Consider the following 23,688-nt stretch of genomic DNA (forward strand, 5'->3'; position numbering starts at 1 on the left):
TGCGCATTTTATTCTTTGCGGGTAGTAAAATAGACAAGGGAAGGAAGCATGAACACATTTTTAGATACTTTTGTTTACTTAGTTTATGTAGTCATGTTTCACCTTTAGAGATGATAATACGAGAGAAATATATAAGAAATGTGTAAGACATTACTCAAGCTTACCGGTGTGTTTTTATTAAGCCTGGTTGGCTTAATTACAGTGGCCAAAACACTGCAGGTAAATACATACATGTACTTTAGCGATCAGCTGGTTGTGGTCTAGATTTCGTCATGATTTACATGTTAATTCTAGAATCTTCCAATGCTTAATTACAGAGTAATTCTTTATCGATAACTCAACAATTTGCCATGCCATGATATATCTACGTATAAGAGAGAACAAAACTTTTTTTGCAGTTATTTAGAATTTATAAACAATAAAAATGTTTGGAAGAAAAATACATATGAAACTAATAATTCGATCATTTTAAATTAAATCTCATCATACATAGAACCAAAAAATGTATACTTCGCTTTTTTTTAATTCAATATTGGTTCATTGAATAATGTTTCCATTTCTATTTGTTTTCTCTGTGATAACTCTTTGAAAGTTCTTGATCATTCTACTGGAATGCAAATTTCGCCAAGCGAAAGGTCAGGAGCTAAGAAGGCCTAATATGCATGTAATTCTTGTGCGGCTGTCTTTGTGTCTGACGCCAAGAAGGCCTAATATGCATGTAATTCTCATGCTGCTGTCTTTGTGTTTCAGTGGGCGTTGATGCCCTGGCATACTCTACTAACTAGACAGTGATTCCTTTAATAACTGATACCTGCAATTGATTATCTGCATTATCTAAAATAGTTTATGTACGTCAAGAATTTTTAGAAAAATCAAAGCAGTTTAATTGCGTAGCTGCAGAACTGTAGCTCTCTGCTTGAGAAAATTCTGACAGATAAAGCAGAGAGCTACAGATCCAAGCGTTGTAAAAACCTTCGATTTACGCCACCGCTTTTTTTTTTCGCTTGCTTCGGATATTATTTCTTGTATTTTATTCTTTCCCCTGCCATAAGAGGAATTAAAGTATATATCATATATACTCGTATATATTTGTTAAGAAAATATATTTAATATACAGTCAAACCTCATTATCTCAAACTTGATGGACGGAGATAAAACTTCAAGATATCCAAGGATTCGAGATATCTAGGGTAAAATACTTAAGAAAAACGTGGTTAGGCCTTCTCAATCACATCGACATATCCATGGTATTCGAGATATCGATGTTCGAGATACCGAAGTTCAACTGTATTCTGAATTTTTATATGTTTATATTTACATCCATTGAATATTATCTCCTTTTTTTTCTTATGAAAACCGTGGTTGTATAGATTTCTTGAGTAATACATGGCTCTTCCATCAATGAAACATACAGTGCAGGGTTCGGCACTAACTTTTTTAGGCTTTCGTCCGGCCAGACTAGTGCTTCTTTACTTTTACTAGTCCACACATGATTTTATGAGTCCGAATTGACTCAGAATTACCTAACTTCCTGCCAAGAAGCTAGAAAGCTAAAATATATTCAGGGGTTTCCAGTGAAAGTTGTCGAGAATCGAACATCGGTAATTTATTGATTTTTTTTCCCAGATATTTTTATTGGTCCGTTCGGACTAATTAGCCACAGATTTTATTAGTCTGAATGAAAATGTATTAGTCTGAGACTAATGGACTAACATTAATGTTGAACCCTGTAGTGATACACATATCAATAATACAATATTTACCATACTTAATCTTACTTTATCATGTTTATCATCGTCGCAAACCATGGCCAAAATATATGATCCTCTCCCATTCTGGCTGTGGTTGAATGAGAGGAGAATATTTCGCAGCTTTTTAAAATATTGACCAATGCGAGTAAAGCATAGTCGGACGATGGTCTTTGACGTGACTTTTCAATACCCAATCGCAGTATACGAAACATTTCTTGTATACTGTTGATGTCAGTTGCTGATTTCAATTGTGATGGAAACAAATGTTGTCATTGGTTGAACATGACGTCACAAAATTGAGGCGTTTTCAATTCAAGATTACGTGGCTTTTGTGATCAAGCTGCCACGGGTAGGAGAGAGCTATATACAGATTCCGGACGTGGCTTGAGACGATGCATGTTTATATGATTATTTATACCTGTTACAGACATAAATATAAACAATAATAAACAATAAAGTGTCTTTCTTCATTTGTTAGTATGGGAATTAACATTGGAGCTATTGCAGAAAAATTTATATAACCCACTAGTGCAGGATTTTTATGCCCCGCCATGAATATGGCTGGGGCATAAAGTGTTTGTCATGTCTGTCTTCGTCCTTCCTTCCATCTGTCCTTCCGCCACACTTTGCGTTTAGCTCTGTATCCAAGATATTTTTATCAAACTTCATATGCTGATAGATATTGATGAGAGCTATGCAACTGCATCAACATTTTTTGACCTTGACCTTTCCTTTGACCTTTAATTCACTTTTCTTAAATTAGTGTTTAGCTCAGTTTTAAAGATATCATTCAAGGTAGTGTTATCAAACTTCATATGCTGATATATACTGATGAGAGCTTTTCAACTGCATCAACATTTTTTGACCTTGACCTTTCCTTTGACCTTGACCTCACTTTTCTTAAATTAGTGTCAAACTTCATATGCTGATACATACTGATGTAAGCTATTCAACTGCATCAATATTTTTTCACCTTGACCTTTCCTTTGACCTTGACCTCACTTTTCTCAATTTGTGTTAAAATGTTGCATTACTAATATACCCTCGGCGGGGCATTCATGTCCTATGGGCATATTTCTAGGTTGTTGTTTTTTTTTGCAACAGCTGCAACATTAATTCCCATACTAACAACCAAAGAAAGAATTTTATGGTTTAAATGAAACACCTTGTACACTACTGCCTGTCATATCAGTATCAGCTTATTACACTGAAAAGAACTCTGGGCTATGATTGGTCAGAATCTTGTAAAATACTCTTTTTTCCTCTCAAAATACTTAAAAAATCTAGTCAGACTAGTTGTAGAAAAAGTTTTGAGAAAAAATTTACAATGTAAGTTTTTGGCTGAGGCAGTACATGTACGGCTTCCATTCAGATTACAGACAAACAAATTTTGATATTAGCATAACTTATGCATCATTGTTGAGATGTACAAGTCATTAAAATGATGTTATATGGAAAAGGAGACAGAATGGAATGGTATACTGTAGTATTTGATCATTACGTCAAATAGTTGTTGGTACTGGTGCATTTAGAAACCATATTGAATGTGACGTACCTGGTTTAAAAATGTTCTTCATTGTAGGCTCTGTCTGCATGATGCAATTTATTAATAAGTAACAATGCATGAAGAAAAAAAAATATTTTAAAAAATACATCTGTATCTCTTACTGTCATAGTGAACACCTGCTGCATTTAGAAAAGAAAAAAGTTGGCATTTCTAATATGAAATTGAAACAAGATTTCAATTAACTGCTTTGTTTACAATCTAATTAGAGTTGTTTATTAAAATGTCATTTACAAGTATTATATCAATGAATTAGGAATGAAAATGAAGTGAAAGATCTAAATTACATTAGATTGTTTCTTTATTTTTTAAGTTACTTTGAGGAAACAGAAAAAAGGTTCTGAAAAAAAACCCAAATATATATTTATGTCTGAAATTTCTCTAGAAGTTACTAATAGTAAAATCATTTATTTTTGTGGAATCAAATTTTGTGGTTTAAGGAAAATTTACTAGTTTTGGCAGGATTTGATTTGTGGTCAAAGGAGAAACATTAGACTGTAGTTTAAAAACATTTATATTTTGTAGGGATATGAATTCATAGGTCTCTTCATTTCACGAAAAACAATGAATATTAAACCGTGTAAGCAATAGATCTCACAGTATTTGAATAATAAATAAACATAAGTAAATACATCAATTTTCAATAAGTGCATGCATTATCCAAGTATATCCTCTAAAATAAGTATAAAAATAAAAGTTTAAAACCATTAATAAACCATTTTCTCTGTATCTGAGTGTGTTGCACTGAAGTAAAAAAAAATCATACTATGAGACCTTATCTTTGGCCCACTCTGTTTTTTTTTTAGTTCATAATCAGTATTTTATTCCCTTTTGAGGTCTGAGGTAACTTGTTTCAACAAGATAAAGACTGTACACCTGTTGTTTTAGATTTGCCCCAGGGTCATTGATCTACTGCATTATATTGCATATTTACTCAGGAGTAAAATCAAGTACAAATGTCACATTAAAATCAATATTTTTACAGTATTACAAATTTTGCTCATGAAATGTGGGTAAGCAACTGTATGCAACAGCTGCTTTTTCTCATGTTGAAACATGTTCACTTGTTTTGTGTAAGTCTATCTGAATTTGTAATCCGACAATGTCATGAAGTTACTAGATCTTTCTAGAAGGCAAAGATAGAGTATTTTGTATAACCAGTGATATTTTCTTGGTCACAGGTGTGAAAATTCGCCTTGGTTAAATATTTCTAATGGTTCATTAGATAAATTTCATATTACATGTAATATATACGATTACCAATGAAATATATGTCATTGAACATGTCTTCTATTAGGTAGTACATGTATAATACAGCAGAAGGTACAAGACATGTTTAATTCCAATGTGTAGTTAGACTGTGAATTAACACTTTAATTTTTTTTTGTAGCCTAGATCTCTGACTGTTCACGAATCTCTGATCTATGTATCGACGCTGAGTGGAACCTTCCATGCAGTGAGCAAGTCAACAGGGAAGATACTATGGACTCTAGATGAAGGCAAGTTGCACATTAAAATGCACACTTTCTATTAATTTATTTTGCTTATAATTATTTTATTTAACCCCAACTTTTTAACATAGGGAAACACATTAGATGTCTTCCAGTTTGCAACTTGAAATTTTTAAAATGAGCAATTCATATGCATATATGAATTTGTTTTCAGAACCAGTCCTCAAAGTTCCCACAGCTGTTGGGTAAGTGAATTTATCTAAAAGCTCAATAGAAAAAAAACGTTATAATAATAGCAGAGGAAGAAGAAATGCATTATGTTCTGCAATATACGAGGGTTGTTCGAAAAGTTCGTGGACTGATGCGATAAAATTAATACTATGTAGTCTATGCTTACAAAATTTTTAATGAACATAAAACAACAAAAGTTAAAGAAATGTTGAAAATTTTAGGTTGATACCTTGAATATTTACCAAATTATCATAAAATGAAAAAGATATTATATGATCACCCGGCGCTGTTGCCATTTAGTTTCAGGACGTCATTGTTTTTCAATGTCCACATTCTCTATCTCATACAATTATCTTGATGTCATTGAGTTTCCTTGGAGTTAAGTAAAGATTGAAACCCGTCTTGTTTATATGATTTTACAATGTCATAAACAGCTGATTTCAATGCATATAATATTGTAAATAGATCTGAAAGATCCTCACTCGATTATAACTACAAATTTGCTTGTCGGAGTTCAACATCTTTCACACATGATCAATGTCACTTTTCGACATGACAAACTTTGAACACCCTTACTACAAATCGACATTAACTTTTACATCTCTCGTCTCTCTAATCTTTTTCGACGTCTAAAAACAAGTACTCTGAATGCATTTTATTTCTTAGTAGAACATTTAAATATTTCCTAGTTCTATGCTAGTTTTTCCAGAGGGTGAAACTTTATGGAATGTTTGAAAAAGACCCCCCCCCCCTTTCTGACGTTATTGCAACCCCATAATTAATGTTTGGACATTTCATATAAAATTTACGATAAAATTTCATAGAACTTACAGAATGGGGTAAAAACGGCAAATTTTACGGTACAATTGTGTCATACCAGTTGAGTGAATTAACGGGATTTTTGAATGACAAATGCTCATATCAAAAAAAGAGTTCGTTCTCAGTTACACTTAGGTAGAAAAAAACGTAATCTTCGATGTTGCGCCGGCTGGACATACCATTGCTTTCAAAAACATCAAAAATGTATTAAAAAATAAAACTAATGATGTATAGTTTATGACATGAATAAAAAAGATGATGCTAATTAAACGTTAAAAATTTCATTGATGAATCTTAAACGGTTTTGATTTTATGGCGCTAGTCCACGAACTTTCCGAACAACCCTCGTATTTATTTATTTGTTTGTTTATTTATATTTCTTCATTCATCCATATATCTATTTATTTATTATTTGTACATACTTTGGATGTTAATTCTAATTTTTCTTCTTACAGTCGACTGAGTTTTCTCCCAGACCCAAAGGATGGAAGTTTGTATGCCCTTAGTGATGGAAGAGAGGGAATTAAGAAGTTGCCCTTTACAATCCCCCAGCTTGTAACTGCTTCCCCCTGTAAGAGCAATGAGGGGATGTTGTACACAGGTGTGCAAATTTTTTTTGTACCTAAAGATCCAATGAAGATTTTATCAAAATTTTATGTGAAAAATGAAAAGGTCAAATACATGACATTGTATTATATGCCTTTTAGATTCTTTTAAGTTACAAATAATTTCAAAAACCAAGAAAATCTCATTAAATGTTTTTTATTTATCATGTACAAAATTAGTTACTGTTAACGTATTACATTTGGCTGTGTATTCTTTTTAGCGCCTTTGGCAGAAAGCAACTTCACTAATTCAAGTACAACACTAAACATCTTTCACATATACACATTAATAAGAGCATTAAGAAATGTGCTAAAACAAATCTACGCTGACTTGTTCAAAAATCAATTTCCACCAAATATTGTATATGGTAAATATAATACATTTACAGTATCTACTGGGTATTTAAAGAGAAAATATTTATATTTAAGGGCATAAAAAGGACACGTGGATAGCTATAGATGTCACAACTGGAGTTAAAATGCAGACTCTGTCCAGTGATGGAACTCAGAAAATGTGTCCATCCAGTGCCGAGAAGGTCATCTACATTGGTCGCACAGAATACACCATTAACATGTTTGACAGCAAAACAGGCAATAAAAGGTAATTTAAAATTAAAAATCTAGTTAGGATAAAAAACTTTTGTTTCTGTCATAAATAGGAGAGTATAACAAATACTAATCGATTTTGAGTGGAGTTAAAATGCAGACTCTTGGTGTAAGCCCTATGCAGTGGCATTTATTTTTAAGTCCTATGCAGTGGTATTTTATTATTATAAAGACAAATAACTCATCGTTATAGGTGGAATGCTACGTTTATGGATTACTCATCTCATGTGGGGGAAGTGAAAGAGTATGGTAAGTCAACCAAAGGAGTAAATTTTGTGGAGGGGAAAAATTATTTTGATTGGTAAACTTAAGTTGCTTGGATCAATATTTTACATTTTCATATTTGATTAAACATTTTTTTTAGCTCACCTCGACGAAGTCGAGATGAGCTTATGCTATACCCCCGGCGTTGGCGTCGGCGTTAGCGTCGGCGTCCCGGTTAAAGTTTTAGGAGCAAGTCCCATTCCCAAGTAACTATAAGCCCTACCTTGACCAAACTTGCATGGTTGATGCATCTAGGGATGGACACTACCACACTTGCTTCGGATGCTGGATATGACCTAGATTTTCCAGATGATTGACCAGGTTAAAGTTTTTGGAGCAGGTCCATTCCCAAGGAATTATAAGCCCTACCTGGACCAAACTTGCATGGATGATGCATCTAGGGATGGACACTACAACACTTGCTTCGGATGCTGGATATGACCTAGATTTTCCAGATGAGTGACCAGGTTAAAGTTTTTGGAGCAGGTCCATTCCCAAGGAATTATAAGCCCTACCTGGACCAAACTTGCATGGATGATGCATCTAGGGATGGACACTACAACACTTGCTTCGGATGCTGGATCTGACCTAGATTTTCCAGATGAGTGACTAGGTTAAAGTTTTTGGAGCAGGTCCATTCCCAAGGAATTATAAGCCCTACCTGGACCAAACTTGCATGGTTGATGCATCTAGGGATGGACACTACAACACTTGCTTCGGATGCTGGATCTGACCTAGATTTTCCAGATGAGTGACCAGGTTAAAGTTTTTGGAGCAGGTCAATTCCCAAGTAACTATAAGCCCTACCTGGACCAAACTTGCATGGATGATGCATCTAGGGATAGACACTACCATATTTGCTTCGGATGCTGGATATGACCTAGATTTTCCAGATGAGTGACCAGGTTAAAGTTTTTGGAGCAGGTCCATTCCCAAGTAACTATAAGCCTTACCTGGACCAAACTTGCATGGATGATGCATCTAGGGATGGACACTACCACACTTGCTTTGGATGCTGGATCTGACCTAGATTTTCCAGATGAGTGACCAGGTTAAAGTTTTTGGAGCAGGTCCATTCCCAAGGAATTATAAGCCCTACCTGGACCAAACTTGCATGGTTGATGCATCTAGGGATGGACACTACAACACTTGCTTCGGATGCTGGATCTGACCTAGATTTTCCAGATGAGTGACCAGGTTAAAGTTTTTGGAGCAGGTCAATTCCCAAGTAACTATAAGCCCTACCTGGACCAAACTTGCATGGATGATGCATCTAGGGATGGACACTACCACACTTGCTTCGGATGCTGGATCTGACCTAGATTTTCCAGATGAGTGACCAGGTTAAAGTTTTTGGAGCAGGTCCATTCCCAAGTAACTATAAGCCCTACCTGGATCAAACTTGCATGGAGGATGCATTTAGGAATGGACACTACCACACTTGCTTTGGATGCTGGATATGACCTAGATTTTCCAGATGGGCCACTAGGTTAAAGTTTTTGGAGCAGGTCCATTCCCAAGTAACTATTAGCCCTACCTTGACCAATCTTGCATGGATGATGCATCTAGGGATGAACACTACCACACTTGCTTCGGATGCTGGATCTGACCTAGATTTTCCAGATGAGTGACCAGGTTAAAGTTTTTGGAGCAGGTCCATTCCCAAGTAATTATAAGCCCTACCTGGACCAAACTTGCATGGATGATGCATATAGGGATGGACACTACCACACTTGCTTTGGATGCTGGATCTGACCTAGATTTTCCAGATGGGTCACTAGGTTAAAGTTTTTGGAGGAGGTCCATTCCCAAGAAACTATTAGCCCTACCTTGACCAAACTTGCATGGATGATGCATCTGGGGATGGACACTACCACACTTGCTTCAGATGCTGGATCTGACCTAGATTTTCCAGATGAGTGACTAGGTTAAAGTTTTTGGAGCAGGTACCCAATTATAAGCCCTACCTGGACCAAACCTGCATGGATGATGCATCAAAGGAAGGACTCTACCATACTTGCTTCAGATGCTGGATCTGACCTACATTTTCCAGATGAGTGACTAGATTAAAGGTTTGGAAGCAGGTCTATTCCCAAGTGATTATTTAAGCCTTACCTTGACCAAACTTTCGTGGATAATGCATCTAGGGATGGACGCTACCACACTTGCTTGGGATGCTGGATCTGACCTAGATTTTCCAGATGAGTGACCAGGTTAAAGTTTTTGGAACAGGTCCATTCCCAAGTAACTAAAAGCCCTACCTGGACCAAATTTGCATGGATGATACATCTAGGGATAGACACTACCATATTTGCTTCAGATGCTGGATCTGACCTAGATTTTCCAGATGATTGATCAGGTTAAAGTTTTTTTGGAGCAGGTCCATTCCCAAGTAAATATAAGCCCTACCTGGACCAAACTTGCATGGATGATGCATCTAGGGATGTACACTAACTAACCTGCTTTGGATTCTGGATCTGACCTAGATTTTCCACATGAGTGAATTTTAGCCATATTTTAACCAAATTAGCATGAATGATGATGTATCTAGAGATGGACAGTTCCAGACTTACTTTGGATTCTGAATCTTATATTGATGGATATTAATCTTGGAATGTACACTAACTAGGAAAAAAATATGATGTGAGATTTACCTTACTTATAGATAACATTCGTCGAGGTGAGCTTAGTAATCTTTGATTACCTATGTTTTTATTTGTCAGACTTGCGACATTTTACGGCCAGTTCTACTGGAATGGCTGTCACCCTGGACAATAAATCAGGTATTACATTTTATGTAAATTATCAGGTTAAACTACTCATAATTGAAGTTAAAAATATTTATTCAAATCTGTTTTCATTTTTCTGATCCAAAATCTTCGAAAAGGCCACTAAACCTGCATGAATTAAATAGTGATGACATCAACAAAAAAAGAAATTGGTGTATATCTTGCAATTGGAAATGTTTTATTTAATTAGCTAGAAACTAAATCTCATTACGAACTATTTACAGGGGAGGTGTTATGGTACACTGACTTTCAGTCTCCGGTGGTAGCAATGTACACGATGGACCATGAAGGACTACAAAAGGTACCCTTCACAAGCTTTGCCCCCGAGACTTTGGATCATCTGACCGGACAGCTGTCATCAGAACACTGGAGAAATAAGTTCCTCTTACATGGACAGCAGAAGGTTTTCTAGTGAGTACCAATACTTTAAAGGGCTTTGTTTGGTATTGTTTGTAGTAAAAGCAGTTTGAAATGTTACAGTACTTTATTCGCAGGCAGATACGTCTACATATTAGTGGAGGGTTATCCAGTACAGTAGAATCTAAAGAAATTTCAGTAACATTGAATGCCTGGGTCCATGTATTTATTTATTCCTAATGTATTCAGTTTGCAGAATTCTAATGTACAATAAAATTCTGCTGTTTTCATACATTATTTTAGGATTATTGCTTTTGTCTCCATTTCATTGTGATCTTTGTATACTGGTAATACCAACTTTTACTAATTGATAAAACCTTTATCCAAAAAACCTACAAAAGATTTTAATTTAAGTTTGTTTGTATTTTCAGTCCTACTCTATATGTGGGAGAGTATGAACATGGCTATTTTGCCACAAATTCTCTGGTGGATGAAAAAACAGTAACTGTGGCTGTAAGTAAAATACTAGATATTTTATCAAAGCATGAAAATTATAGTTTATCATGATAAAGTCATTTGATCCACAACATGGTCTTTTTAGTCCGAGTATTCTATAATTTTAATAAAACCATGTTATTTGATGTAATGCAGCCAAAGAATCAGGGTCCTTTATTGCTGGAGGGACCAGGTGTGTCAGACCTACCCAGAGGGAAAAATGACAAAACAGATATTCCAGAGCCAGGTACACACAGAGATGCCATCACAGCTCACACAGTCAGAAGACCAGAAATAATGATACTAGGTAGATTTCATATTGGTTTTGTATTTTCCTTGTCACTCACAAAATTTATATACCGGGTACTTCAAAGAGCTCAGTTCTTATGATGGCAGCTATATTTCAGTAAGTGTGCCAGACATCAGCTATGTGTTGTTAATTTATCAGACTTAATTTTGATAGCATTGCTGGTAGGTAGTAAATGATAATGTTTAATTGCATGTAGAGTTTAAATAACTAAGATAACTGAAGAATGATTTAGTTGAATTTCTTTAGGAAGAATTTGGATCTTTTAACATTTCAGGTTATCATGAAGTACCAGATAAAGCTAAGTCCAGATTTTCTCCTGCTTTCCAAATTGAGGACAGGTCGAATGTGATCCCCCCAGTCTCCAGCGAGGAGGAGATTCTTGCTAATGCCACTACCTCCAGAACAGAAGACAATGTGCTCTTAAAATACCTGAGTGCAGATGTCAGGTTTAGCATCACAGTAGCGCTGTCCCTCATTACAATACTGGCTGTTGTGTATTATTTTCCAAAGGTAGGTTTTTTGCTGTATTTATCCATGTATTACACCTTGTTTGAGATTGTTTAGCCATGGATTTGATTTAATCATATCTATACAGTAAGATTTCTTATAGTGAAGGAGTGTGTTTTTAGGTCACCTGAGTCACTCAGGTGACCTATTGCTATCCGTTTTCGTCTGTCATCGTGCGACGTGCGTTAACATTTGAACATTTTTAGCTTCTTCTCTGAAACCACTCAACCAATTTCAACCAAATTTGGCATATAGCATTTATGGATGAAGGGGAACAAAAATTGTTAATTTCATGGTCCCTGCCCCCCTGGGGCCCGAGGGGTGGGGCTAAAACCACCAAAATTAATGCAATCTTTAAAAATCTTCTTCTTTACTCCTGGACATCAAGCAGTCAAACTGTTGGCATGATTGTAATAAGCATTGAGCCCTCTACCAAAATTGTGAAATTCATGGCCCCAAGGTCGGGGTTCTGGTGCAAGGGCGGGGCTATATAGATCATATAGTGAAAGTGCATTATTTCTTTGAAAATCTTCTTCTCTGCTCCTGGGTATCAAATAAACTAATTTAGTACATAGTTATGAAGAACAAGAGTGCCTCTTCCAGAATTATGAATTTCATGGCCCCAGGGTCAGGGATTCTAGTGTTAGGGTAGGGCTCTATTGATTATATAGTGAAAATGCATTAATTCTTTGAAAATCTTCTTCTCTGTACCTGGGGATTAAATAAATCAACCAAGTATATAGTTATGATGAGCAAGAGTGCCTCTTCCAAAATTGTGAATTTCATGGCCCCAGGATCAGGGGTTCAGGTGAAGGGGGGGGGGGGGGGGGCTCTATTGACCATATAGTGAAAATGCATCAATTCTTTGAAAATCTTTTTCTCTGCTACTGGGTATTAAATAAAGTAACTAAGTACATAGTTATGATGAGCAAGAGTGCCTCTTCCAAAATTGTGAATTACATGGCCCAATGATCAGGGGTTCTGGTGAAAGGGGGGGGGGGGCTCTATTGACCATATAGTGAAAATGCATTAATTCTTTGAAAATCTTCTCTGCTCCTGGGTATTAAATAAAGTAACTAAGTACATAGTTATGATGAGCAAGAGTGCCTCTTCCAAAACTGTGAATTTCATGGCCCCAGGATCAGGGTTTCTGGTGAAGGGGGGAGGAGGCTCTATTGACCATATAGTGAAAATGCATTAATTCTTTGAAAATCTTCTTCTCTGTACCTGGGGATTAAAAAAACTAACCAAGTATATAGTTATGATGAGCAAGAGTGCCTCTTCCAAAATTGTGAATTTCATGGCCCCAGGGTCAGAGGTTCAGGTTAAGGGGGGGGTGGGGGGGGGGGCTCTATTGACTATCTAGTGAAAATGCATTAATTCTTTGAAAATCTTCTTCTCTGCTCCAGGATATTAAATATACTAAGAACATAGATTTGATGAGCATGGCTGCCTTTTCAGAAATTGTGAATTTCATGGCCCCAGGGTCAGGGGTTCAGGTGTTAGGGTGGGGCTCTGTTGATTATTTGCATTAATTCTTTGAAAATCTTCTTCTCTGCTCCTATGTATTAAATAAACTAACTTAGTGCATAGTTATGATGAGCATGGTTGCATCTTCCAAAATTGTGAATTTCTTGGCCCCTGGGTCAGGGGTTCTGGTTTCAGGATGGGGCTCAATTGATATATATAGTGAAAATGCATTATTTCTTTGAAAATCTTCTCTCTCCTGGATATTAAATAAACTAATTACATAGTTATGATGAGCATGGCTGCCTCCTCAGAAATTGTGAATTTCGTGGCCCCTGGGTGAAGGGTTCTGGTGTTAAGGCTGGGCTCTACTGATTATATAGGGAAAATGCATGAATTCTTTCAAAATCTTCTTCTCTGCTCCTGGGTATTATTCAAACAAAGGAAGTGCATGGTTATGATAAGGAAGAATGCCTCTTCCAAAATTGTGAAATTCATGGCCCCTGGGTCAGGGGTTCTGGGGAAGGGGGGGGGGCTCTATTGATTTTATAGTGAAAATGCATAATTTCTTTCAAAATATTTTTTCTACTCCTGGTAATAAAGCAAAGAAATAAGTGTTATGATGAGCAAAGTGCTTCCTCCCGAATTGTGAGTTCATGGCCCGTGGGTAAGATGTTCTGGTGTAAGGGGGGTACTTTATTTATTTAATAATATAGTGAACATGCATTTCTTTGAAAATCTTCTATGCTTCTGGGCATATTCGAGGCAAACAGAGCAAAAGTTTTAATATGCAAGGGTATTTTTACCACCTGGATTATTTAGTCAAGTGTTCTGGTCCTGGCCAGGGCTCTATGATCTTGTATTCTGCTGAGCAAAGTTATTCCCCTTTGCCACTCACCTTTGATAGTTAAGCCATTAGGCCAAGAGAGACCAATGTGAGAAGTAGTAATATGGGGTTAAAAAGTCTGCATGGTAATAGTGATAAATGGGGGACAGATAGATTCTATACCAATTATTTTGTTGATGCTTAGCATGCTATTTTTCTTGCTTTTGGGCAACAAAGCTTCTCATTTATCAGTTTATGGATCCTCTAAATTGTTGTATTGTACTCAGGTGACCATTAAGGCCCTTGGGCCTCTTGTTTAGAATATAGTATACAGAGATGTTTAACTGTTACATTTGTTAAATACAGAGAACTGAGCAGTCTATAAAGATAATGCTGCAGAAACAGATAGAAGAACAACGGGAGAGGGATAAAAAACAGATATCAGCTCAGACCTCCCTTCAGGGGTCACAGTCATCATCTGACCTGTATGAAGGTACAGTCTTGTTCCTTGCACATGTATGTAGAAGACATTACCATAACTGTAAACATGATTGATAAAATGATAATACAGTGATCTAATTAAAAATATTTAGGTTTTATTTTGTGCTGAAGCATTGATTTCTGTTTTCAGCTGTCCCTGAAGGCCATTATCAAGTTGGAAAGATCTTCTATAATCCAAAATGTGTGTTAGGACATGGCTGTGAGGGAACAATTGTATACAGGTAGCACTTTTAGTTAATTCATTTCCTTTTGTTCGTTCACTCAGATAATTTCTGCTATGTCATAGAAATGTTTCAAGAAAAGATCTACTGTATACAGGGAAATTTTCACCCCCGTTTTTATTTTCGCCCTTTCACTGTCGCATGTGGATGAATTTAAAATGGGGCGAATTCAAAGTAAACAACGTTATCTCTTTAACACATCTCTGTCTGGGCGAATTTAGAACAGGGCAAAATTGTTTGAAAGTGTGAACAGACTAAAATAACACGGGGCAAAAATAGCCCTGTGTACAGTACATGTATATACATACATTTCAAAATGCTTGTAGGAAAGCTCATTAATTACAGTAGACACTTTAGTTAACCAGAATTTGATTTTGCTAAAGCTTCCGTGCAATAAAAAAAAAGATCAAATTTTAGGGATGAACTATGAGTTCCTTGCTAAATGATGATCATTTTCAGGGGTAAATTTGACAACCGAGATGTGGCAGTGAAGCGTTTGCTGCCGGAGTGCTTTACCTTTGCTGACAGAGAAGTGGAATTACTCAGAGAGTCAGACCAACATTCCAATGTCATCAGATACTTCTGCATGGTGAGATATAGGGTCCACTTTTCCATATTGAGTTGCTCTGATGTAGCGGAAGAAACGTCTAGAGTGTCCCAATAAATCCATTACATTTTTTTGCTTAAAAATACTGGATCTTTTGAGTTCCATGGAAATACAAGTCATTTAAGATCATTTAGATATAAACTAACAGATAAGGTTTAACTTATAATGTAGGTAGGAATAGGAAAAATGACATATGTCAAAAAATACATTGTATATAATTCAAATATACGAGCATTGTACATTTTATATAATGTTGGCATATAATCAAGATATAAGTTAATTGACAAACATCAGAAAACTTAATCATGATGTAATCACTACAGTATTTTAGACAAAGTCTCTCAATATTCTACAAAGTATGACTAAGTTTAATTTTTTTTTTCTACCTACAGGAAGCAGATAGCCAATTCAGATACATAGCTTTAGAACTGTGTGTTGCTACAGTACAGGATCTTATAACAGGGAAGACACAATATACATACAAAATGGATGCCATTGATATCTTATTTCAGGCCTTGTGTGGAATCTCACATCTACATTCTCTTGATATTGGTAAGAGAGAAAATTATATTGCTGATTTTTTTATGGTACTTAATGCATGGGATTACAAAATATGATCTCATTCATTGTTAAGATATTCTAGAACCATTTCATTCAAGAAAATGATAATAATTACAAGAAAATGTCTGTATCAAACATGTACTCGTTTTAGTAGGATGCATATTAAATGCTTTTTGTATATTGTTTGATCAATTGTTTGATTACTTACATGTACATTTGTGCAAAGTTTTGAATATAAAAAGAGACACATGTACTACATTAATTTATGTATGTACCAGGTACATTGTACCTTGAATTTGAAGTTTGAAACAACAGCTTAATTTTTTTTCTTTCTCTGTAGTTCACAGAGATGTGAAACCACACAATGTATTGCTGTCTCAGCCAGATTCCAGAGGTCAGATCAGGGTCATGATATCCGACTTTGGTCTGTGTAAAAAACTGGCAGCTGGTAGGATATCATTCTCACGCCGATCTGGGGCAGCTGGCACCGAGGGCTGGATAGCTCCCGAGATGTTAGATGAAGAACAGAGGACAGTAAGTATTTTGTAAATCTTTCAAGCCTTTCCAACTTAAAAAAAAATATTCTGATCACTTGGCTATAATAAATAGCAATAGTCAATGAAAAAGAATTTTTATGATGCCAAACAATGAATATCCTCAATTCAAAGTGTCTTTACTATCTTCTACTCTGTATTACTATCTAGACTGCCAATTGATCTAATTTTAGTATAAAAGGCACAATGTTTCAGTGAGGTAATAAATTTGTCTCTTAATGTTGTGATAACTTTTTTTTCAGACTTGTGCTGTAGATATATTTTCAGTAGGATGTGTATTTTATTATGTCCTGACAAAAGGAAAACATCCGTTTGGAGATTCCTTAAGAAGGCAGGCAAACATTTTATCTGGAGAATTTAATTTGGATAGTTTACCAATGACAGGTATATAAGCACCTTTACATTAAGCTTAACATATTTACATGTATATTAAATTAATTTGAATCTTGTATTTTTGTGTATGGTAAAACCATCAACAAATGTACATATAAAGTAAGTTAAATAGAAATACAAAATTTGTTACATTTTCTAGGAGTATGAGATGTTGATCATGATTATTCCTGGTTATTTCAGAGGGATATGTCAGAAGGAATCTCATTGAGAAAATGATCAGTTTTGATCCTACGCAAAGGCCTACAGCTAAGACAGTCCTCCAGCACCCATTCTTCTGGACCAGGGAAAGACAACTCATGTTCTTCCAGGTATGTCTTTGGAAGAGACTTATAGAGAAATTGATTTATAAATAAAATTTGAGGTACCTTGGTACATTTGTTTAGCAAACATTGATATACTGAATATCATCTTTGATATGACTGACCCAGTCTACAAACATCATTGGATATAAATCTATAGTTTTGTGATATATTGTACTTCAGGATGTGAGTGACAGAATTGAAAAGGAGGCAGCAGACAGTGAAGTTGTTCAGCAGTTAGAACATGGCGGTTTGGAGGTGGTCAAGTTTGACTGGAGACGACACATCACAGAGGAACTACAAAATGGTAAAAAATAAAACGGACATATATGCAAACTGTTTAATATCCATTATAGGTACCGGTATGCTGATAATATGAGGAAATTTTAATACAGTTTTGGGGGTACACCAATTTGTTGTAAGTAATGGATTGCAGCTGGTCATTTCCAATAAAAATTTTCAGGGGTTGATTTAATTTTACAAAATCATTATATCCCTCTTAGGGCAGTTTTAGTTCCCCATGTCCCTCAATCAGTCTACTAGCTGTCTTGCCATCTGTATGTCAGTGGATGTGTGGATAACATTCCAAGCTTATCTCAAGGGATATCTAAACCAAACTTGTCAAGATGGTGCATTTATGAATGCTTTGTTTTACACATGGATGCTGCATCTGACCTACATTTTGTGATAAGTAACTCCTTAAATCAGCATTTAGGCCATTCTCCAACTTACCACAAATGGTTTCCAAACCAAGATTAAATATAAGAAGCATACTGTAAAATTACTTATTTTCATGGGGTCAAATTTTCGTGGTTTGAAGAAAAAATGTTGATTTGAGGGGATTTGATTTTGTGGTTGAAGAAGGAACTTTATAATGTAGTATAGAATTTTAATATTTCATGGGGACATTAATTCATAGGTCTCTTCAAACCATGAAATCAACAAAAATTACCAGGTATTTATTTCACACTATGTGAGGGCTTTGTCTGATGCTTGCACCCAACATTGTACCTGACATACAAAAGTTGTGCATTTAATTCAGGGATAACATTGGTCATGTACAGCATTTTAGTTTTTCATGAAAGAAATTTAAACCAAACTGCACATGGTACATATATTATTCTGTCTGATACAAAATTTATATTCTGCATCAGACTTCAATTTTTTAGCTCTACTGGTCAGAGACCAGAAGAGCTTATGCGATAGTAAGGTGTCCGTCGTCCGTCCGTCCGTCTGTCTGTCTGTCTGTCTGTCTGTCTGTCCGTCTGTCTGTAAACAATTTTTCAAAACGCTACTCCTCCTACAGTTTTGGTCCGATTTCAATATAACTTGGCACACAAGTAGACTACACTAAGATACATAATTTAGTGCATCGGTTTTTGATTTCGATGGACGGTGTTGCCATGGTTACTAAAAATAGAAATTTCTGTGAAATTCCTTTAAAACGCTACTCCTCCTACAGTTTTGGTCCGATTTCAATATAACTTGGCACACAAGTAGACTACACTAAGATACATAATTTAGTGCATCGGTTTTTGATTTCGATGGACGGTGTTGCCATGGTTACTAAAAATAGAAATTTCTGTGAAATTCCTTTAAAACGCTACTCCTCCTACAGTTTTGGTCCGATTTCAATATAACTTGGCACAGAAGTAGACTACACTAAGATACATAATTTAGTGCATCGGTTTTTGATTTCGATTGACGGTGTTGCCATGGTTACTAAAAATAGAAATTTCTGTGAAATTCCTTTAAAACGCTACTCCTCCTACAGTTTTGGTCCGATTTCAATATAACTTGGCACAGAAGTAGACTACACTAAGATACATAATTTAGTGCATCGGTTTTTGATTTCGATGGACGGTGTTGCCATGGTTACTAAAAATAGAAATTTCTGTGATAAATCTTTAAAACGCTACTCCTCCTACAGTTTTGGTCCGATTTCAATATAACTTGGCACAGAAGTAGACTACACTAAGATACATAATTTAGTGCATCGGTTTTTGATTTCGATGGACGGTGTTGCCATGGTTACTAAAAATAGAAATTTCTGTGATATTCCTTTAAAACGCTACTCCTCCTACAGTTTTGGTCCGATTTCAATATAACTTGGCACACAATTAGACTACACTACGATACACAATTTAGTGCATCGGTTTTTGATTTCGATGGACGGTGTTGCCATGGTTACTAAAAATAGAAATTTCTGTGAAATTCCTTTAAAACGCTACTCCTCCTACAGTTTTGGTCTGATTGCAATATAACTTGGCACAGAAGTAGACTACACTAAGATACATAATTTAGTGCATCGGTTTTTGATTTCGATGGACGGTGTTGCCATGGTTACTAAAAATAGAAATTTCTGTGAAATTCCTTTAAAACGCTACTCCTCCTACAGTTTTAGTCTGATTTCAATATAACTTGGCATACAAGTAGACTTCACTTAGATACATAATTTACTTCATCGGTTTTTGATTTCGATGAATGGTGTTGCCATGGTTACTAAAAATAGAAATTTCTGTGAAATTCCTTTAAAACGCTACTCCTGCTACAGTTTTAGTATGCATTTAATATAATTAGGCATACAAGAAGACTATACTAAGATACATAATTTAATGCATCGGTTTTTGAATTCAATGAACAGTGTTGCCATGGTTACTTAAAATAGAAATTTTTGTGAAATTCCCGTAAAACGTTACTCCTCCTACAGTTTTGGTCTGATTTTAATCTAATTTGGCACACAATTAGAATACACTACAATACATAATATGTATTTCCGGTATTTCCGTTTTGTTTATTTCGGTGAATGGTGTTGTCATGGTTACTTAAAAATAGAAATTTCCGTAAAATACTTTCAAAACGCTACTCCTCCTACAGTTTTCATTTGATTTCAATATAACTTGGCACAGAAGTAGACTACATCAAGATACATAATTCTATTTATTGTTGCATGTTGCAAAGTTTCAAATCCAAGTGCTACTTTTCTTTTGTTATACGTACAGACCAGTAGAGCTACAGTCTCATCAGAGACTTCTGGTTACTGGAGTATCTGTAGTTAATAAAGAGTACTACATGTACATGAACATGTTTTAAGCATTTGTCTGATGAATGCATTGAATGCTGCATCCAACCCACATTTTACACTCCATCATCTTGGTAGGATATTTTGTTCTCAGGTCAGATAGAGTGCATCTATAGATGATTTTATCAATGCAGTCTTTGAAGTATACAATCTTCTGATTGTGCTCCTCTGGGATTTTTGAGTCCCGAAGGACAATTCTGGTTTATTTTGAAATTATACTTCTGTACTGTATAAAAAAGTAAATATGTATGAGTTTCTTAAATGGACTTGAAAGAATTTGGATATTTTTTGTAAGACGTTTTATAATCTTGTTTTTTTTTTTTTAAGATCTGAGAAAGTTTAGAACATACAAAGGACAAAATGTGAGAGATCTACTAAGAGCCATGAGGAATAAAGTAAGTACATCTGTTAGTGTTTGAAGTCATATGTTCTTGGAGTTCATACAGATATTTCTTTTTGTGTAAAAACTCCCATTACTGGATTCATTTTGCAGTTCTTCAAAGAATATTTATACCCTTAGTCTCCTACTCTAGTTAGAAAAGGCCTTTTTCAGATATGTACACTTTCTGAAAGGCATTATCCCAAATTTGTTCGCGTTTTACCTTCCGTTCTATTCACTAAAGAAACAATGTATTTCAGAAACACCATTACCGCGAGCTCCCTGAGGAAGTGAAGAATTCATTAGGAGCTGTCCCAGACCAGTTTGTCTGTTATTTCACGATGCGTTTCCCCAAACTTCTCACTCACACATACAACGCCATGATGTGCTGTAAACACGAGCGTGTCTTTAATCAATACTACAATATGGAGGAATAGCGTAATACGTCATATATCACAGTGATCTTTAACAACTATAGAACACTATATTGTGATGTTTTTGTTTTGAACTTGTGACAATTGCTGTTGAATCTACTCCCTTCACCAAACCAAATTTTAGTTCATTTTGAGGTTTAGAAAATATACTTTAACTTTCTTTTTGGTTTGTATATGTACATTCCTTTGTTTATGTTGTTTTTTTTTTAATTTTTGTTGCTGGCAGGGCATTTTACTACATGTACTATCTACTGCATCGCCCATTTCATTTGTCCATTTTTGCACCCTTAGATTTTAGGACATTTTATGAATCCCTTGTATAGAGTTTTTATTTTATACTCATTCAGTAAAAAATCATCGACAATTTTTTGAAGAGTTCATTTAACCATTCTCACATTTGAATGTTGTGTACATTTAGATTTGTATTGCCAGGATGGTGATATTTCTTCATCTTTTTTATGAAAACATTCACTTTACATGAGGAGCTCTGTCTTTAATATTTCAATTTGATGAAATGCAAAATTCACAGTTTTTCTTATTTTTGTACCATGACAGGGTGCTACAGTATACATGTATTAAATAAATGTTCATATTTCATGCACAAGGATCACATGATTCTAAACGTTGCATTTTGATTGGGTTATGGAAATGCCTTCTTGTTATTGATTACTGTTTTTAAAAAAAATGATGTGTAAATATGTACATATATGTTAGATGGTATTTTTATGAAAATAGATTTATATTCATCTTATGTAAATTCATAATTAACTTCACTTTCTTGAGATGATGGTGCATGTAAGATCAGAGCTGTTGTTTCAATCATTTTGATCTTGTACTTGATTTGTGATACTGGTACATGATTTTGTTGCTCTTTGAAACCTAGGACATTGCTCAAGATTTTACGGTACTTTGATTTTTTATTGCTTTTTGCAGTGGGGGGAAAATGAGCATACAGTTAACTCTGCATGCAGGATATCTTTTAAATTTATAGCTTTAAAAACATTCAAGGTACAGGTAGATTTATTCAGTTTATTTACCAGAAACTGTCATGTCTTAAAAAATCACAAATATTTATTCCAGATAGAATGTAGTTGTTAAAAGAAAATTTTTTGAATATTAGTTCAGAAAGCTTGTAAATATTTTGCAATATTTTCCTAGTCTTACATTCCGTCAAACATTTTAATATATAATAATTTATTTCATCTGCTTTTTTGTCTGTGCAATGTGTAATAAGTGTGCGAGTTGTTTAAGGAGGGGTGCGTGATAACAAACTTCAAGAGAGATAGTTGTGTGCATTTTAAATGTAGTATTCTCTAGTTTAAATTCTTGATTTTAAGGAAGCTTGGTTGTCACCAAATTACCCAACAGTTCCTCTCAAAATATTCAATATGATTTTTCTGTAGCCATAAATTACAGTATTATTTAGTAAAGGGAAAATAACTGTTTAAGCTATAATATTTAATGCAATTTTTTTTATTTTTCATCTACACAATGTCAAGGTTTACTGATATTCCTCTTCACAAACCCTTGTCAAAAGACAGTATTTAATTTGGGCTTGTGGTTACACATGACACAATGGTTAATTATAAACCAACCAATGAGAATATTTCTTTTAAATCTATCATTATCAAGAGGTTCAAAGCCATGGAACATCTTTTGTGATTGTAAGGAGGAGGGTCTTCCAAAAATTAATCTCTTGAAATTTTGAGGTAACTAATCACAAATCCTACAATATTGGCATTTTCCCATGTCAAAGACAAGTCATATTTGTTTGCAAAACTTACATACTATAAAGGCTGTTTTTTGATTGGTTCCCAGTCCTTGACGGGAACAAATGAAATAGTAGCTTTCCAGTCAGACTTTTAAATTTGACATTTATCAAGAGTTTGTGTAGAGGAACGAATATAACAAAAACTTTGACATTGTGAACATCTATATTTTTAAACAGAGCTCTTCTTTCCCAAAAGGTTTAAACAGTCTTTAAATGGCCTGCTGATGAACACAAGCTGTCTTTTAAAACATCATTCAGAATATTTTGATTTTTGAATTTATTCTCTGAAAGGTTTATTGAAAAAATTGCAAGTATTCTCTGTAGATAAGACTTGGTCTAATTGTTCTCTGTTCCCTCTTTATATGTCCTCAACTTGAATAATTTATAAATTTCATGGACGTACTCCACTTATGTGCAGATAGCAACAATGAAGCCTGGTCTTGCTTATTACATGCATTTATGTTTGGTGTGTATTAATCATAGCTGTCATGTGGACATAGTATTTTACACAAAAATCTCATTTTGAATTCAGTTTTTCAAGTTTGAACATTGTTTTTAATGTTCATCCCATACATCAATATTTGTTGTGAAGATTCTGATTTTTAGGGCAGAAATTTAAAAGAAGAGAATGTGTGAATTTTACTGTGAATACAAATATATATTTGTATGAAAAGAGAACTGTTGAGCACTGTTATAAATGTTGTTTATATATATTTTTTAATATATTGAAATAAATGATGATCAATATAAATATTTTGTTTTCTTTCTGTCCTATAATTTTGTAGAAGACTAAATACATAGGTACAACGTATATCTATTGTCAGTCAAGAATTCTTTACCAACA

At 34.9% G+C, this 23,688-nt stretch overlaps 1 protein-coding gene across 1 annotated transcript; it reads left to right on the plus strand.

Annotated features, from left to right (window-relative positions):
- Positions 1–32: 32 nt before the first annotated feature.
- On the plus strand, positions 33–23,566 carry LOC133190452 (serine/threonine-protein kinase/endoribonuclease IRE1-like). The gene is made up of 21 exons (XM_061326099.1): positions 33–219; positions 4,706–4,814; positions 4,981–5,011; positions 6,272–6,417; positions 6,851–7,022; positions 7,221–7,276; positions 10,015–10,074; positions 10,305–10,491; positions 10,869–10,950; positions 11,089–11,239; positions 11,517–11,752; positions 14,409–14,535; positions 14,674–14,764; positions 15,224–15,353; positions 15,764–15,923; positions 16,273–16,466; positions 16,729–16,870; positions 17,060–17,187; positions 17,362–17,485; positions 20,588–20,655; positions 20,900–23,566. Exons 1-21 carry the CDS (start codon positions 139–141, stop codon positions 21,074–21,076), a joined length of 2,652 nt encoding a protein of 883 aa, XP_061182083.1. The 5' UTR covers positions 33–138; the 3' UTR covers positions 21,077–23,566.
- Positions 23,567–23,688: the final 122 nt, after the last annotated feature.

This window comes from Saccostrea echinata, unplaced genomic scaffold (genome assembly GCF_033153115.1).
Source record: "Saccostrea echinata isolate AGI-Se365-2 ecotype Australia unplaced genomic scaffold, CSIRO_AGI_Sech_v1 ptg000022l, whole genome shotgun sequence".
Classification (NCBI taxonomy): domain Eukaryota; kingdom Metazoa; phylum Mollusca; class Bivalvia; order Ostreida; family Ostreidae; genus Saccostrea; species Saccostrea echinata.